Source organism: Protobothrops mucrosquamatus, unplaced genomic scaffold (assembly GCF_001527695.2).
Source record: "Protobothrops mucrosquamatus isolate PMUCROS unplaced genomic scaffold, P.Mucros_1.0 scaffold_181, whole genome shotgun sequence".
Lineage (NCBI taxonomy): Eukaryota > Metazoa > Chordata > Lepidosauria > Squamata > Viperidae > Protobothrops > Protobothrops mucrosquamatus.
In genome coordinates, this window is record NW_015386257.1 from 100,608 (window position 1) to 119,086 (window position 18,479).

Genomic DNA, 18,479 nt, shown 5'->3' on the forward strand with positions numbered 1-18,479 from the left:
GCTTAATCATCTTCTCTTTCTCCAGTGGTTGGGAAATGTAAAATGTGACAAATAACCCTGTCCCGATTTACACATTAACTAGTCAAATGCAGATTAAGGCAATTTTCAGGAAGATTTGCAAAATGTAATTCCCATAGGTTCCTAAATTCTTAGGCATGTTTAATGCCCCTTCTGAGCACTTATAACACCTGCTGTATGATGTTTCTTCAAATTATAACCTCCTAATGAATGATCTGATAAATGCTCACTCCTAGTGCTAAGCATAAAAAGCAATATTAAGTGCATCCACAAATAACTATTATTTAAAAAGAAACTACCTTGAACCATGGGCGAGGAAAGAAATTATAGTGGCAGCTGACTGATCTTCAACTGGATGAAATATAGATCTGACCAGAGGAATTTAGGAAGACTAAGCATCATGTTTCCCTTACGTTTTGGCAGGGTAGCTTCCCTCTTCTTATATCTCCCTTCCAGCACTAGATGGCACTAAGCCTTCCATTAATGACTAGTTCTGAGTGCTGCAATATACAGCAATGGCCAACACATGCAGATAAAGTGAAAGGGAAAGATCAAATTTACAAAGAATTTCATTCTGGTGGAAGGACTTTGTTCCCATAGCCCTATCTTCCTTCTGTTCCTATTTAGCAGATACACATTTATTTATTTTCTTGAATCAATTTATAAGCTGCCTCAATTACTGAGCCTGCTTTAGATAACGTACAAATACATGAATACAGGTTTAGCGACTGCTTGAATGTCACTGAAAAAAGTTATGACTGGTCTCTGCACTTATGGCCATAACCACATCCTCACAGTCACATTATCCAAATTCAGGCACTTGGCATCTGGCATGTATTTACAATGCTTGCAGTATCCTGGGTCATGTAATCAACATTTATAACCTTCCCAGATGGCTTCTGACAAGCAAAATCAATGGGGAAGATGAATTTGCTTAATAACCATGAGTTTCACTTAACAACTGCAGTGATTTACTTAACAATTGTGGCAAAAAGGTCGTACAATCAGGCACAACTCACTTAACCACCTTGCTAGCAATAGAAATTCTGGTCCCAATTGTGGGCAAGAATATCAGATCTGACATTCTGATTCCTAGTGTAGTGGGCTTATGAAGTGGTCTTCAGTTAATAGGATCCCTTGAGCTTCTTGGAGAAAAGTGTAGGATATTAAATAATTAAGTAACTAAAGTCTTTTAGGTTGGCTATGTTTATATGTTGCACTTTCCCAGGATAACTGAAACCCATGATTTTAATCCAATTTCCTGCATTTGCACAACATGCTGTGTCAAAAATTGAATAATTGCTTGGGTTCATACAAATATTAGACTAAAATATGATTGGCTACTTTGCATTTCAATGTTTTATGCTTTGTCAATTAGCAATGCTGCAAAATCCTTATGTATCTCTGAAGATCTCTTTCAAACAGGATCCACAGCTTCTGAAGCCTATTTTTTTCACCTCAATGTGAACTAATAACTTCTTCAGGAAATCTGAGATTTTTTTAGATCAGGGGTCCCCAACCTGTGGGCTACAGTCCACTACTGGGCCATGGCCTATTTGCAACCGAGCTGTGTGAGTGGTGGGCTAGCACGTGCATGTGCGCAGCCTGACTCACATGAGCAGTGGAGGTTGGTGCACACACCTGCCCCTCGCACAAAACCATCCCTCCTCCCCCTATGCCAGGCCGCCAACCCGGAAAATTGGGAATGCTGCTTTAGATACTCATGGGTTTATTCAGAGCTCATGCAGGATGACAGAACTTGCAGAAAGTTTATAAATAGAACCTGTGGGGATGGTGAGAGAGAGAAAAATTCCTTTCTTATGATAAACTCAATTTTAGAAGCTGGCCCCTTTCCCAAATTCTCTTTATGAAGAGATTTTCCTTAATGTCTGCTTTGTCTGTTTCTGTTTTGCAACCTCAGCAAAAAAAGGAAACCTGGATCAGAGCGTAGGTGAGTCTCAGGTTTTTTTTTGGGGGGGGGAGGGCAACAGAATTGATGTCATGCTTTTTCCCCCAGCAATCTGAATCCTGGATGTGAAAATCCTGTGCAAAATTCTTTGCTCCTGGCTCTTTCAGATGTTTTAAAACTAACTGAGAAATCTTTTACTGATTAATCTGGCCCTTTGGTTTAAATTGATATCCTATAATTTGTAACCTTTAATTTTCTTGTCCCTGTGGAAAACATACCTACATATGAGTATACGCTCGCTCTCAACTTTTGTGAAGCCATTTATTTATCTTTTGCAAAAAGCAGAACACTTTCAGAGGAAAGTGCAAATCCTATTCCTCTTGAATGGGGAAAGCATTTCCTAGAAGTGCATGACCTATAATGAGATGCTTACAAAAGAGTTCTTGTATGTTATTTTCCCTTACAGATTAGGTATCCAGCTAGAATTAGGACTGGAGTCTTAGTCTAAATAAACCTTTGAATGGTGAAATTTTCCAATTGCTAATGGCAGTTGCAAAAGCATTAAGTATCCAGAGATGATATCTAGCCAACAATATAGATATATTCAAAATTACATGCTTAAGGTAGTGGCGGTATCCTAAAATTCTGGAAGGAAATTTTAATGGTCATACCATAGAGCAGGGCTTTTCAACCAGTGGTACGGGTACCACCTGTGGTACATTGGCACCTGGCAGGTGGTACGCGACCATCCTAGAAAAGTGGTAGCAGGGGAGGGGAATGAGAGTGCTGCCGGGCAGGCAGGCAGGTGTCTTGCTCGACTGTGCCTTGGGGGGCGCTTTTTTCAGTGCCATTGTAACTTCGAACAGTCACTAAGCGAACTGTTGTAAGTCGAGGACTACGTGTATTTCATCACTTTTTTCCTTTTTTGGGGGGTCATCAAGTTTTTGACACCTTGCTAGGCAACTGGTGGTACTCGGATATTGCCATATCCTAAAAGTGGTACAATGGGTGAAAAGGTTGAAAAGCCCTGCCATAGAGATGGGAATAGATTTAACAGATCTGGATTGCACAATTTCAGATGACCACGAGGTGTCAGCAAGGAGTTACGGTTGTATTTCTTTGCTAGCCTATATGAGGCTATCCTGAGTCATGTGATACCTTCAGCATTAGAGAATACTCTTTCACAGGCTCTGCAGCTTCCCAAAACCATTTGAGAGTACACCCTGTTCCCACATGATTTCTGGAGGGTCTGAAGGATCATACAAAAATATGGCCATTTTGTGTGACTTCCAGAGTGTCCATAGGCTATGCAAGAGCACACCCCACTCTCCCGAGGTCTCCACAGTCTCTGAAAAGCACACAAGAACATAGTGTGTTTTTGAGAATAGTTGTTGGGTGTGGATGAACACTCATGTGTCACTCAAAATGTCATGGCATGTCACCTTTGATACACATAGGTTCGCCATCAGTGACCTAATGGCTGTCCAGGGCCATGGTGGCATGTGTGTGTCTAAAAAAGCGAAACGGCAAAAGGTGCATGGCAATGCAAGGCCTGTCTATTTTGCATGTACATCTGCATATACAAAAGACGTAGGACTTGCATTGTGACACTCTGCCATCTTGCCTTTTCAATAACCCACCAACCCAGACTCCACGGATGCAGAATTTTGTAGCTCAGGTCAGATATCCATAGCTGGGATTTATTAAGAAACCCCCTTGCGTGGGATTATATAGGTGTACATCTATGAGGTTCTGTTATTGTGTGTATTCATGTGTGTATGATCATTCATGTACTCCAACCTGATGCCCTTCTTGCTGCCTTGGAACTGAAACTCCCATGATGACTGGGCATTCTGGCAGGTATAATACCAAATATATATTCTTAAAAGAGAGGAAGCACTTTATATAGAACATGCTTCTTATTCTTTGTACTCAGAACCAGCCTGGCGGGGGATTTCTGGGAAATGAAGTCCACATATCTTAAAGTTGAGAAATCCTGCTCAGAACTAACAAAAAATCCAATACTGATACAATGAATGCAATGAGACACAGACTGAAAAACAGAGTGGGTCTTTCCCTGCATTTTCTGATTTTCCAAAACTCCAGCTTTCCCACCCACTCAGGATATTGGGGTTACATAAGACTTAATCAGCCCCTGCCTGCGTTTCTTCCTTCCTACCTTTTACTAACTAATATCTGATACATGTTATTACTTACAGTGGGGGTAGTTCTTCCCCAGTTCGGAAGGAGAAGAAGAAGAAAAGTGGAAAAAAACACAGGAGAGACAGGTAATCTGGCTATCTCTTTGTTGAGTGGCTAAGCCCATTCTCATGTATTTCCAGTGAAAAGGAACATAGCCAACAGATACAGTTTTTTCTCCGACCAAGATTGAAGATAGCAAAGGAAACATTGGCTAGCCTAGAATTTTTAATGCCAGTCATTACTTTTTAATGTCAGCCATTTTGAGTGTGGACTTCAATTTCCAGAATTTCTCAGTTCTGCAAGTTGAAATCCAAACATAGGAAAGTTGCTGATATTAAGAAACTCTGGGCTAGACAGATCAGTGTATCCAGTTACTCCAGAGTTGACACCATTAGGGATTAAGCAGCCAAAACAAATCCACCCCATTTACATTGTGTGTTTTTGAGAACAGATTTCCATTTTAGCCAAATTAGCAAGCATTCTTCTTGTTTTCAAAGAACTTTGTCAGGTTAGGATATCGATAGAATTGTTTGTACTTTATATATATTACAAAGAAAGTTTTTGTCTTCTTTCCTAAACTTTAAAAAGCCAGATGAATTTATCATATATCGGTAACTTGACTATCTAATGTGTAACCTGCATCTGTACAACAAGCCTCTCTTCTCCTTCCTCTCTCAACCCAGTGTAAAATCTACAACAGTTTAGCCAGTGGTGGGATTCAGCCGGTTCGCACCACTTCTGCAGAACCGGTAGCTAATTTTGTGTTGCCCAGGCCCAGAAGAGACTTCTGGAAGTGGCATCCACAGAGAACCGGTTGTTCACATATTTGAATCCCACCACTGAGTTTAGCCACTCTGTGCATCTGATGCATTGTGCTGTAAATCATGAAAATTTATGCTTTCAAATGAATTTTTTTAATGTGAAAATAAAAGGACTTCTGATCTTTGGCTACCACAGATGGCAGTAAAAAACCAAAATTCACTCCCATTCAAATTATGGTGCAGGTAGTCCTTGTGAATACTGGTGTTGACCCTGACCTTGAAGACAGTGATTCGGTACACCAGTAACCCAATAGTATGCTGGTGTGGACTAAAATGTTTGAAAAAAAAATGGTGAAGGAGGTAACTGAAACGAACAGCCTTCGACCGATTCTTCTAGTGTCTCTAGTACACTGAGACCCTACGACGTCGACAGTATTTACGTATAACCAACGCAAGTGCCCAAATCACAATCACGTGTCTGTGAGGACACTGTGATGGTCATAAGTGCGAGGACGGGTCATAAGTCATTCTCCAGTACAGGAGATGGAGAATCCACCGGTGGGTTTCCATTGGATGCCTGCTCCTGAGACCAAGTAGCCAAAACTTGACACGCCCCCTGTTGCTGTGAGACCCAGTCTTATCTTGGTCTCAAGCTCTTGCAGACGTCTCAAGGTTTGGCTCTCAGGATAGATTTAGATTATTGCAGGTTAGAGACCCTCTGTTGGATTCTCAAGCCTTTTTTCTCCAAAAAATCCTCCCCTCATCTGCTGGGATCAGCAGAGCCCCAAATCGGCTGATTTGAGGTATCAGAGGTATTTGGGTTTTTCTGAGGGAGGTGTGGGGGGGGAAAGAAGTCTCCTACCGTGTCTCCTTCTTATCCCCAGGGATCTGGGCAGAGGGTAGGCATCCCTAGACGATTACCCCTTCGTTCCTCCCCTGAGCTAGCCGAGCACTGCTGACAAGCTCTTGGGCCGTTTTTGTAACGGCGAAAGTCGCGGCCGCCATTTTGGAGGCCGTTTTACACGATTTCACTGGGGACTGCTCCCTGGGCTCAGGGAGGTGACCCCAAGTCGTTTCGGGGGGCTCACTCCCCTGCCGTGGTGGTGCAGCCCGATTTTGCGCATTTTAAATTCCAGGCGGTTTGCATCCCCTAAGTCGCGGCCGCCATTTTGGGGACGTTTTTCAACAAACGCTGACAGCAGGCGTCTCCCTGGGCTCAGGGAGACGATTTCAAGTGTGTTGGGGAGACTTGCCTTCACTGGTCTTGGCCACGAAGTTAGACTTCAGCCCTTGAAATTTCCGATCCGTTTCTATTAAACTCGGCTCGCGGCCGCCATTTTGAGCGCCCGCGAAGGCCTGGATCAGGGGACTTTGGCCTGGGCTGGGGTAGGCAAAATCCCCCAGCGTCTGAGGATTCGTTTTCCTTTACCTTCCACCTTAACCCGGTCCCTAGGGACCATTCATAGAGTCGCTGTTGATCTCCCTTGGGGGACAAGTTACAGTCATACTATAATCCAGAGGCCTCGTGTAGATCTGCCGCAGCCACCATTTTGGGGCGCCACGCGGCTGGCCTAGTTGCTCCACCGCCATTAATAGGAGCCAAGGCTACTACAGGGCTCTTTGCAATCAGATTCTTGGACCACCTTGATTCAAGACACTTTTGTCTTTTCATTCACGTTACCTGGACCAGGCCTCATTTTCAGGCCCTTCCTTCCTCAATTGTATTGCTGGTGCAACCTGACTGGCCACCTAAGGCCTCCGGGCGGAGCCTTTGCGGGCCCCTAACGTGCCTTCGGTCTTTCCTTCGACCGTGACCTAGTCCCAGAGAGAATTCATCAGGTCAGGTGGTCAGGGGAGCAGTACTTGTTACNTTTTCTTCAGTGCCGTCATAATCTTGACCACTAAATGTATGGTCATAAGCCAAGGACCACCTATAACATGTTTTTATACTTTCATGTTTTTTAAAATGCTTTTATTCTTTTCAATGCTTTTATGGCATTCATAAAGTTTGGATTTCAGTCCAGATTGTCAAAACATTCCCTTTCTAATAGTCACACTTTGGATTCGGTTTCTTGGTCATATTGAACTGCGATGGGATTTGGAGAATGACTCTGTGCTTATGTGTTGTGTGTACACTTATACACAACTAAACTATACACAAGAAATTTTATACAGTGTTGAGTTTAGAAAAATACATGAAGGATTTATTGGAAGAAATGATGTATCCCTGTTTTGAAGAAATGCTGTAACTCAATGCTGGAGCAAATCCACTAAGAAGATACTGATTCAGCCTCCCGACAGCTAAAACAGCTAAAGTAGCCACTGATACCAAAATCTCAGATAAGTTCCTGATGGGAGCCTTCCTAACAGTTTGGGATAGTATCTCTAGAAGATGCATTAACTTACCCAGAAAACACTAGATTAGGGAAGGCAGGAATAGATTGAAGGGCTGATAATATTAAGGAAACAAATGACCACTCTCCCAAAAGTGCTTTTTCAAAAGACAACTGGACTTTAGGGTGGGGTTTTTTGTTTTGAAGACGTTTCACTTCTCATCCAAGAAGTTCTTTAAAAGCTTCTTCAGAACTGAAGAAGCTTCTTGGATAAGAAGCAAAACGTCTTCAAGGGGAAAAAAAACCAAAGTCCAGTTGCCTTTTGAAAAGGACAACCATGGGACAAACATGGCCTGAATGATTGAGAATCTCCATAGACAAATGACCACCCTATTTAAAAAAAAATACAGTTATTTCACAGTATAAGAAAAAAAGAGTAAAACATTACAAGATAGCCAAAGCTTGCAAGATGTGTGTCTATTTTAATAGGATCTTTTGAGATTTTGGCCACTGATTGAATTTTAGTTTATTAGATTTTGGTCAATGAAAAACAGGTCATTTGGCATGAGATAGTGTGTGCAATTTCCTTCCTTCCTTCCTTCCTTCCTTCCTTCCTTCCTTCCTTCCTTCCTTCCTTCCTTCCTTCCTTCCTCTCTGTCTCTCTCTCTCTCCTCCCACACACACACTCATCCCCACACACACAGACAAACACACAGAGAGAAATAGTTACATAACACAATTAAATGGTACACCCTTCTGAGTGAAGGCTAAAGCTTCCTGTAGAAATTTCAGTCATTAAGAGTCAATGTTGCCCCACTTACACAGTCTCTACCTTGGATTCCATTTTTGTCATAACAATATTGTCTTATGATGGAATACCATATAGAGAAAAAAGATTTTAAACATTCCAGTTAATATTTGGTTGTGCTGTTAATCCTCTGTTTCAAACAATGTGTCCCTCTCCCTTTTCCTCCCCTTTGTTTTCCTCTGGTTGGTTGCCCATCAGGTCTGGATCTGGATCTCATAAGAAGAGGAGGCACAGGTGAGGGCGAACGGTATAGCTTTCTCCCCCTTCTGGTTTTCACTGCTTCTCACTCCAGGGCTAGCTTCCCTTTCCTTTCTTTGCCCATAGATGTTAACTCTGGCCCTAATTAAGACTGTTCCTGGTGATTACATGGAAAAACCATATATTCTTGGCAATAACACCAGAGAGATTGGTCGGTGCCTTCCTCTGGGAGATTTTTCCAGTTTTTTGCTGGTCTTCTGTTCAAGTGCTAACCAGTTCTAATCCTGTTTAGCTTTTGAATTTAGCCAAGGTCAAGTAGATGCTACTGCCTGCTTTATAATTAGCAAGATAGACAATAAATTGCCTTGCAGTTTGAGGACAATATTAATTTAAACATAATTATTTGAACATTATTTAACCATTTTTCCTGTGATAGGCTTAAAACAGCCTGGCATATCCATATAGATGGCTTTGAAATGGGCTAGGAACTATAGCAAAGGTTGCTTTAGAGCTATAAGCAGTGGTGTGCTGATAACTGTATAACAACCAGTTCTGCCAGCTCTATATCTGTGACTATGCTACAGTTCACTAGATGTCATAACTCAACTCTACTTTCAGCCGGCTTGCAAAATGTCCCAAAATTTAATAATTGGCTCTCCTGAGCAGTTACAAGCCAGTGCTAGCACACCACTGGTTGTAGGTCACCTACCATCTTGAGTGAAAAATTCAAAAGCTTGGTAGCAATGAGAAAATACTTCACTTGGCAGAAAGGCATCTTCAGGTGATGTGATAGGAACCGATCGAGAAATCTGATCTTGATATCCCAATAAAAAATCCAGAATAGTAGCTCCACAGCAACCTAACCATAATAGAAGAATTGCATGTCACATATTATGCCCACACAGCCTTGCTTGACAGTCCCCACATCCCCATTCATTTCAGCAACATAAAAGATCTACATATGCAGAGCAATGAGAAGTGTAGTTTCATAAAGGTTGAGATTAGGATAAAAATAAGCTAGGGAAGGGGAGACATTTGATAAATGAAGAAAAAAGACGTCAGGGGATGATACTATCTGCAAATTATTCAATAGGCCCGACCACATGGCTGCTCCTTCTGTTTGTTTTACTTACCTGTGCTCCCTTTTGCTCCTTTCTTTTTGTCCTGAATATTTAGTTTTCTGCTATCTTATAGGTCCAGAAGTCCCAAGAGCAAAAGGAAAGAAAAAAACAAAGATAGAAAAAGGTGAGGTTTCAATTGTCAGTCTGCAATGCTTATGAATTTCTGGAGCTAGAGAGCAGATAGGTTAGGATGTTAGAGTCTACAAAATGTATCTGGGTGATAAGTATGATATAAAGCTGCTATCTTTTTCTCACTTAATAAAAAACATTCCTTCCTGTGGAAAAAAAAAGAAGGAAGTGGAAATGTCACACTTGAGAAGAAGCATTCTCTCCAATGTAGGGGGAATGCTTCATTCAAGAAGAGCACTCTTTCCTATATATCAGGAAGGAGGAAAATACTTCTTTTAAGATCCTTTAAAATCATATAATTTTAATGTTTTTATAAACCTCTGATTTAAACAATTTTGATTCATCGATAATTTATTTTTCTTCCTGTTAGCTTGTTGCTTGTGTTGTTTCCAAGTATGTAGCATTAACAGATGTAGCAGTGCTGATTTTGATACTGGAATAGAGCTTAATGGAAGTTGCCAGATCACAAAAGGGAGTGAGATCAACACATGGAGCAGGGCAAGAAACGGCTGAAAAGTCTCCTTCTAAGCATTTCAGTCTCTGCTTCAAACTGTTGCTTTAGAAAGCATCTTTCTAATGTTGGCAGAGAATCTACCTGTGATATGTGTTACATCCCACTGGCAGTGATCTATGAAGTAGATCTGAGATGGAGGAATTCATCAGAAGGTGGAATAAATTCTGTCACTTGATTTTACATTGGAGAGGGGCGGGTAATTAATCTGGGGCATTTGCTTTGTTGGCCAGGCCTAAATTCATCATAAATTGGCTACAAGGTAATGCCTGTTGACTGTTTACATTAACTATAGGAGAGCCAGCTTAAGGTAGTGGTTATGACATCAGGCTAGAAACTATGAGCTTTAGTCCGGCCTTAGGCACAAAGCCAACTGGGTTGTTCTGTCCCAGCCTACGTCCGTCCTTGTTACGTCACAAGAACAAACCCCTCTGAAACAGTAAGCTGGGAAAACCAACCTCTTTTTATTTCCAAAACAGTCCTGGTAAGTTTTTCTCCAAAACAAAAAACACAGAATACTTTCCTAACAGATAATTGGTTACAAAAGCAAACAGAGCAGAAGTTTAAACAAGAAATTCACTGATAAAACAAAACAGACCATGATCCTTGGAAGTTCTTTACAAACGGTTGCCTTCAGCAACCAGCACCGCCCACACCTTCCCTTTTTATAAAGCAGTCCCAAGGTGTGGCTTCTTAATACCTTCTCCTCCTCCCCTGGAGTTGTCGTATTGACTGCTGCTGATCTGCTCTAGCTAGTTGCCTGCGTCTACGAGCATCAATCATGTCCATCAGCTGTGAATCCTCCAAATCCGACTCACTCTCCCCACACAGCTGAGCTTCATCCCTAACACGACTAGAGGGGCCAGGCTCTTCATCAGAACGTGAGTCTTGTAATTCATCAGAGCCTCCCTCTGACCCTGATGGCCCTCCAAATGCCTCCTCCACCTCCTCCTCAGATTCCCCGGATTCAGCTGTTGGGAACATAGGCTGGCATGGAATCACGACACGGGTGACCTTGGACCAGTCACTTACTCTCTCTCAGCCCTAGGAAGAAGAAAGCAAACAACCTCTGAAAACCTTGCTAAAAAAACCTGCAGGAACTTGTCCAGACAGTTGTCAAGTTACTTATAGAACCATCAGCCCTTCCTAACCTAGCATCCTTCAGAATTCATTTGCCAGCATGGGATTATTAATTTATCAAATGTATAAGGCTGCCTATGTTCGTTGCATCTCTGGAGAGTTAAAATAATGTTAAAAATAATTTAAAAGTATAAACAGAAAACAACAAGCATCCACAAAAATTGGGAATTACGGTCCTAATACATTTGCAATGAGCAAGTTGGGAAAAGCTGGATTATCTGCAACAATAATTCTCCATTTCTCTTTTAAAAGATCAAATAGAGCAGAAGTCTTGAAAAGTACCAATATGCGCTCCAGGTTGCCTTATCCCTGATTAAAGTAATACTTCTGAATAACTGAGATAAAAACTGTTGATAAATTTGTGGAGCTGAAGGGAATTAAAATTGAGTTGGGAATAGAGAGATCATTCTGAACATTTTGCTGAATCTGATTTAACCCCCACCCACCCACCCCACCCCTGTGGGAAAGTTTTTAATTCAGAATAGGCAATGAATGACTTCTTGGGCCTTAACATTGCCTTTTGATCCTGTGTCTAGTGAATGCTTGCCTTTTCTCCCTTGATTTACAGTAGAAACCTATAAATATCAGAAATAATTTTAGATTTACAACCTGGGAAGCAGGTAGAGAGCTCTTATTTAAAAGATTTGTATGCCTGCTCATGTTAAACAAGTCCAGGCGGCTCACAACAGCAGTAAAAACCAATAACTATAAAACACAGCCATAAAACAAAACAAAACCCCGGTGCTCTAATCATCCCTTTGGGAAGCTGTACAGCCAGCTCCAACATTTCATTCTATTTATTCTATTCTATCCCAGCACCTGGGTAAAGAGCCAGGTCTGGATAAAATGCCAAAGGCTAAAAGGGTGGAGGCCTGCCAAATTGCCTGGGGAAGATGTTCTGTAAGGTAAGGGCAGTAACTTACAAAAATGCTGTTTACAAGATAACAAGCTGTATCTAGACCAGTGATGGCGAACCTATGGCACGGGTGCTAGAGGCGGCACTTGGAGCCCTCTCTGTGGGCACACGTGCCGTTGCCCCAGCCTTGCCTCCCCCCACAACCCCCTCCTCACCAGCAGCCCCCCTGGAGGAGAGTCGCTCCCAAACGTGGCCCACGCGGAGCAGCACAGCCAAGGACATGGCAGCCAGGCAGCGTAGACAAGACTCTGCCCTCACGCCCCATCCCGCACAGTTGATGCTGCAGGGCGTGGGGAGAGGGTGTGGCCGCCATGGCACTGCTGGGCTGCCTGGCGATCTGCGGCAGGCCCTGCAGGCGGTGAGTGGGGCGGGGGCGGGGCCAGTTTTGGGGCACTCTAAAAGGTTTGCCATCACTGATCTAGAAATCATTTTCAAAATAGACTCAGGCTGGGTTCTTGAAAGACTCTTAATCATGTCAGTTGCACATTTTGTTTAGGTTCCTTTTGTGTGACTTCGCTTACTGTGTGAACTCAGCAAGTTTGGTTAATTCATGGTCCATTGGATTCTGCAAACCCAGAGAATGGTTTAATTTGGTAACCAATAGCCACCTCCGCAGCACCTCACTGGTTTTATAGGTACTCGTCATTTAATGACTGCCTTGTTTTAACAACTGCTCATAGTTATTAGGGTGATGAAAAAATAACTTTACGACCAGTCTGTGCATTTGCACACAGAAGTACTGAGATTCTTTTGGAATGATAATTTTACTGGGTCTGGATGGGGAAACACATGCAGCCCAAGAAAAAAAACCTTTATTAAATCAGTTACCTCAAGCTATTTTTCCCAATTGAGTTTCCTTCATTACTAATAAGGGGGAAAGATGCAAAAGTTTCAGGAGGAACTCTGAAATCTGCAGGAAAATGAGCGTCCTAAAATATTCTGCTCTGAGGTCACTGTACTCAGTGGAGCTTGAAGAAACAGGGCCTTCAGCCCCAGAGAATTTTGGGAGGGGAAGTCCACACATCTTAAAGTTGCTGAGGTTGAAAGGCTGCCTTAGAGAATAGCCACTGAGGTTGCAAGAGATTCTCATAGGATGAGATGCTATTTGCTGCCAACTGCACAAGCAGAAAAATGCCATGGGAGTCTAAAATGATGCAGCTTTAAAGGAAGACATTTTTTTCCTCTGAAATGCTACTCACGTGTGTGTGTGTGTGTGTGTGTGTGTGTGTGTGTGTGTATTTGTATGTGTGTGTCTGTGTGTACGTGCATGTGTGTGTCTGTATGTTTGTATATGTAGCTTCTAAGGGTGACAAGAAGCATCACTGATAGTGCAGCAAAGTCTCTAGAGGAAGGAAGGGTGAAATTGCAGCATATATATATATATATATATATATATATATATATATATATATATATATATATATATATATATATATATATATATATATATATATATATATATATATATATATATATATATATATATATATATATATATGTTTTCTGAGGTTTTTGCGGGTGTTTGTATGTAGGTCTTTAGTTATTCGGGTTTTCTCCCGCGTAGAATTAAAAGTATCACCATCTCAAATCCCCCTGCAACTCAAACTAACCTGAGCACAACAAAGCCCCCACCCAAACAGAACACTCCCCCAGCCAATCAGAGCACAGCGAACCCCCCATCCAATCAGAGCACAGCCAGGCTCCTTAACCAATCAGAACACACCTCCACCCAATCAGAACACAGCCAAGCTCCCCACCCAATCAGCTCCAACCCCACTGGCAGTTAAAAGGAAGAAACAGCTGCGATCACACACCACTCTTAGAAGCACGAAGCTGAAGACACCAGCCTGAAGATGACGAATGTGACTTCGTCGAAACGTCGCCAAGGTACTTTTAATTCTACGCGGGAGAAAACCCGAATAACTAAAGACCTACATACATACATACATACATACATACATACATACATACATACATACATACATACATACATATATATATATATATATAGGAAAGTTCTTTTGAAAAAAGTAATTTTTCAAATCTAGGTTTGGAACACTGTCATAAGGAGGCTCAGGCTGTTGCCCCCCCTGCCTTCTTGTTGGCTGAGGACCTTGAAGAGAATCTGATTCTGAATTTTTTCCCCCTCTCTTCTTGTTCAGAAGCCTTTGAACAGAAGTCCAATGTCTTTGTAGGTTTTGCTGTTGAATATTGTGTTTTCTTTGTACCTCCTTTTCTGTTCCAACATTTAAATATCCATATTTTCATAAGAGTTTCATTACAAGCATTTCAATATTTTCCAATAAAATCTCTGTGAAAGCAAGTTGATAAGAATTGGAGCACCCCAGCTAACATCCAGAGAATCCCCAGATTGAAATGAATAAGGACAAAAAAAAAATTAAAAAATGATCTGAATCTTGCCCACCTGCCAAATCTCCTAGTAGCCCAGCACATATGAAATTTTAGGGTGAGAGTGCTAAGAACTCTTGCAATATTTTGATCATAAAATGAGATTGCCCAGCAGCATCCAATTTTAAACAGCTTGCCTTTCCCTGCAATAAGACAACAAGTTCAACGGCAGAACTTGACAGGGCAGGTTTGATTGATTGATCGATCGATAGATAGATTTGTTGGTTGATTATGTGCAATCAAACTGTCTTTGACTCCTAACACAACATAACTGGATGTTATCGATGACAATCTATCCTTAACCTGGTCATTCGAGTCTTTGCATCCATCAGCATTGTAATTGAGTCCAGTAACCTTGCAGTTGGTCATCCTCTTCTTTTCTTCCCTTCCTCCTTTCCCACCACTGCAGTGAAAACCGGAGAGTTAGCCAGCAGCACTTGAGGGGCAGAACAACCCATAATTTCGAGTGCAACCTTGCTAATCCCATGAGAGAATATCCCATCACTGTTTTCTGCTTAGCTTTCTTATCCTCCTGCTTCTTACTGCCTTCTTACAGATCTCACAGTGAACTATCGCCTCGTCGCTCCCACAGACGTAGCAGCTGTAGTTCTCGGAGCCTTTCTCTTTCCTCGGAATACAGTGGCTGCAAATCCACAGGCAGGTAAGCTGTGGTTAAGTCTGATCTGGCACATTTTTAGTGGAGATGCAATATTATTTATGATTTCATTTAGTCAATTTCTAAGGCCGCCTGGTCCTCACGTAATTCAAGGTGATGCACAATAAAAACTAAAAATAGTAGTGGGAAATTAAAAAAAACCTTAACATTCCAATAGGTTCACAAATTGCTATGGTCCAGAGTCTGCTTGATGAGCCAGGTTTTTTTTCTCTCAAGCCCTTCTAAAGGGCAGGAGCATGAACGAGGAATGCAACTGAATACAGTTTATTCTATTCAAGGCAGCCCCTGAAAATCCTTCCTAACTTTAACTACATCTGTACAAGCACACATATTTTAACAAAGAGAAGGACGAGGGGGGACATGATAGCAGTGTTCCAATATCTCAGGGGCTGCCACAAAGAAGAGGGAGTCAAGCTATTTTCCAAAGCCCCTGAAGGCAGGACAAGAAGCAACAGGTGGAAACTAATCAAGGAGAGAAGCAACCTAGAACTAAGGAGAAACTTCCTAACAGTGAGAACAATTAACCAATGGAATAACCTGCCTCCAGAAGCGGTGAATGTGCCAACACTGGAAGTTTTTAAGAAGAGACTGGACAGCCATTTGTCCGAAATGGTATAGGGTTTCCTGCCTGAGCAGGGGGTTGGACTCGATGACCTCCAAGGTCCCTTCCAACTTTATTATTATTATTATTATTATTATTATTATTATTATTATTATTATTATTATTATTATTATTATTATTATTATTATTACTACTACTACTATTATTATCATTATTATTATTATTATTATTATTATTATTACTACTACTACTACTACTACTACTACTATTATTATTATTATTATTATTATTATTATTATTATTATTACTACTACTACTACTACTACTACTACTACTATTATTATTATTATTATTATTATTATTATTATTATTATTATTATTATTATTATTATTATTATTATTACTCTAAAAGACTGGAAATGAAATTTGACACAAACTGTTTTGCAACATTGATAGCATAAAATATGGCTGCAGTTTAGTTAAGAGTACTGAGCTGTAGTATTAACTTTACTTGGTAAGAAATGTGTCAGCAAATAGGAGAGAGCACTGGATTCAAATCTTGTAAATATGGCTGTTTGAAGATAATATCTAACGCAGTAATTCCCATATGAGGAAGACATTAGACTGGGGGAAATGGCCTTATATACCACTGGTAAGGACATTAAGGTTCCATTTTCTGTATAGCTTTTCCACAAGTAGACTTCCTCTGATTCAGGGGTAGGCAATAGAACACCCAGGCTGCATGCAGACCCCTCCAAATATTCTTTTTTTTTTTCCCTTTTGGCAATCTGTGGGGTGGCTTGTAACTGATTTAATCAGAGCATCAAAGCAACAAGGCTTTCCATCAGGCCGAGAAAGGTAATGTATAAACCACAAAATAAGATTAATACAGTTCATATTTTCAAAATCTCAAACTCTCAAACCCCTCCCTCCCCTCCCACATATGTGTTCAGGGGGAAAAGGAAAGTCACAGCCCAACCCATAAATGCCCCATTTTGCATCTCTGACCTGTTGTCATAAACAGCAACCTTCCCTCTGCTATCTGCCTTCAGTATGACTTACAAGGTTAGACGGTTCCTCTGCCTTCCCTTTTGTCCACAGACTGAGCCCCAAATACCGAGAAGATGGTCAAAGGGCCAGCAGCCACAGATCCAGCCACAGCCCATCCTCATCTTGCACTGGCCACAGCCGATCAGCCACGCCTCACCAAAATGGGCACAAGGGCAGTGCCCAGAATGGCCGCCATAGCCATGGCACCCTGTCGGAGAAGAAACAGGAGGTATGGATGCTTCTGTTTTTACCATGATTTGTGCCTCTCCTATTCCTCCTTTCCAAAGCAGCCTTGTCGCCTCCTTTCACTTCTCCCTTGCTCTCTTTTGGACACTTTGCTCAGGATATGATGGATAGCAAAGGCTCCGTTGATTCAGAGTGAGATTCCCCATAACCATTATTCTGCTATGACAATTACAATCCAGCAATCTACGTCCAAGCAACTTCATATACCTGTGCACTATGAAGGGGCAAAAAAATGAAACCGTGGGGAGAAATGAGCTGTTTTCTCAGGTTTTCAGTTAAGATTAGGAATGAGGGGGAAAATTTGCTGGCAAATCTTTTCAGTTCAAAAAGCTGGGGTGTTGTAAGTGCAAAACATTCTAAATCTCATTTCTCTTTTTCTCTTTCTTTCTCTCTTGTGCACACAAATACACGAACAAAATGCGCACACACCTTTATCACCCTCTTTCATGGCCTGTTCATGATTTCTGGCAATTGTAGAGATTGTTAACTTTTATCCACAAGCCCCTTTGAGGATAGGAACATTCCTTAAATCAGTGGGACAGAGCATATTCTTTGTTTATGGAAGATCCCCAAAGACAGTCTGTAACTGCTTAAACCCCTCAAAAGCCACTAAGTATATATCTGTGTTTCTCAAACTTGGCCACTTGTGGATTTCAATTCCTAGAATTCCCCAGCCACCACAGATCATCCTTCTGTAACCTCTAAATGTATTGAATTACAACTCATAAAATTCCATGGCTAAGTGGCCAAAAACAGGGAGTTGTCATTCATCATCTTTGGAAGGTAGCAGGATGAGAAAGAAAGTCATTTAGGACAAATAATGCTGAACTGTATAAGGCATCTTCCTATTTTGAAAGTATTGTCCACGTTGGCTTGTTTTTTTTTTATGTCAAACATAGCCAAAGATGCTGGGTTTTATGTTAATCTAGTGAGAGGGCAGTGGTTCCTGTCACTATTGTGACATTTTAATAGTAATAATAGTAAATTAAAAACTAAAGAATTGTCATTGGGGAAAAAAATAAGGAGCAAGATTATCTGTACTGTAAATAGGAAGTTGATTCATTCTTGATCATATATCATCCTTTCTAAATAGTCAATGAAAGGAAGATCTCTCCATGACAATTTCACCTATAGCTTCCTGGGACAGTTGCTTGCTTGTTGGTGGGCTTTTCTGAAGGAAAAAGAGTGGCAGAACCTGGCTGGGGGGGAGGGGGGTTAAAAGAAGGATAAGCCTAGAATCCCTACACAGGCACAAGAGAACTAAGCCCAACCTCCCTTGAATTCCATTGACTCTTATCTAACCCCAAGCAGGTGTTAACCATTAACTGAAAAGATTATTGTGCATTAGTGTGATTAGCAATAAATTAGTTTAATTGGACCTTCATGAATGGACTTAATCTCAAATTCAAATAACTTCATTGCAGTCATTAACCAGCAGAAATGGACCTACTCTTTGCCCCTGACATTAATCTTCTCAGGTCAATGGAATT

The 18,479-nt window shown here is 41.3% G+C and overlaps 1 protein-coding gene across 1 annotated transcript in view; it reads left to right on the plus strand.

Annotated features, from left to right (window-relative positions):
* Window positions 1-18,479, plus strand: part of SRRM3 (serine/arginine repetitive matrix 3) — an 82,251-nt gene that overhangs the window by 39,206 nt on the left and 24,566 nt on the right. Inside the window, exons 5-12 of the mRNA XM_029285681.1 lie at window positions 1,940-1,969; window positions 4,147-4,215; window positions 4,852-4,854; window positions 8,230-8,265; window positions 9,424-9,474; window positions 15,012-15,116; window positions 16,795-16,972; window positions 17,101-17,110. Coding sequence (XP_029141514.1) covers window positions 1,940-1,969; window positions 4,147-4,215; window positions 4,852-4,854; window positions 8,230-8,265; window positions 9,424-9,474; window positions 15,012-15,116; window positions 16,795-16,972; window positions 17,101-17,110 — 482 coding nt within the window. The remainder of the gene's footprint in view (window positions 1-1,939; window positions 1,970-4,146; window positions 4,216-4,851; window positions 4,855-8,229; window positions 8,266-9,423; window positions 9,475-15,011; window positions 15,117-16,794; window positions 16,973-17,100; window positions 17,111-18,479) is intronic.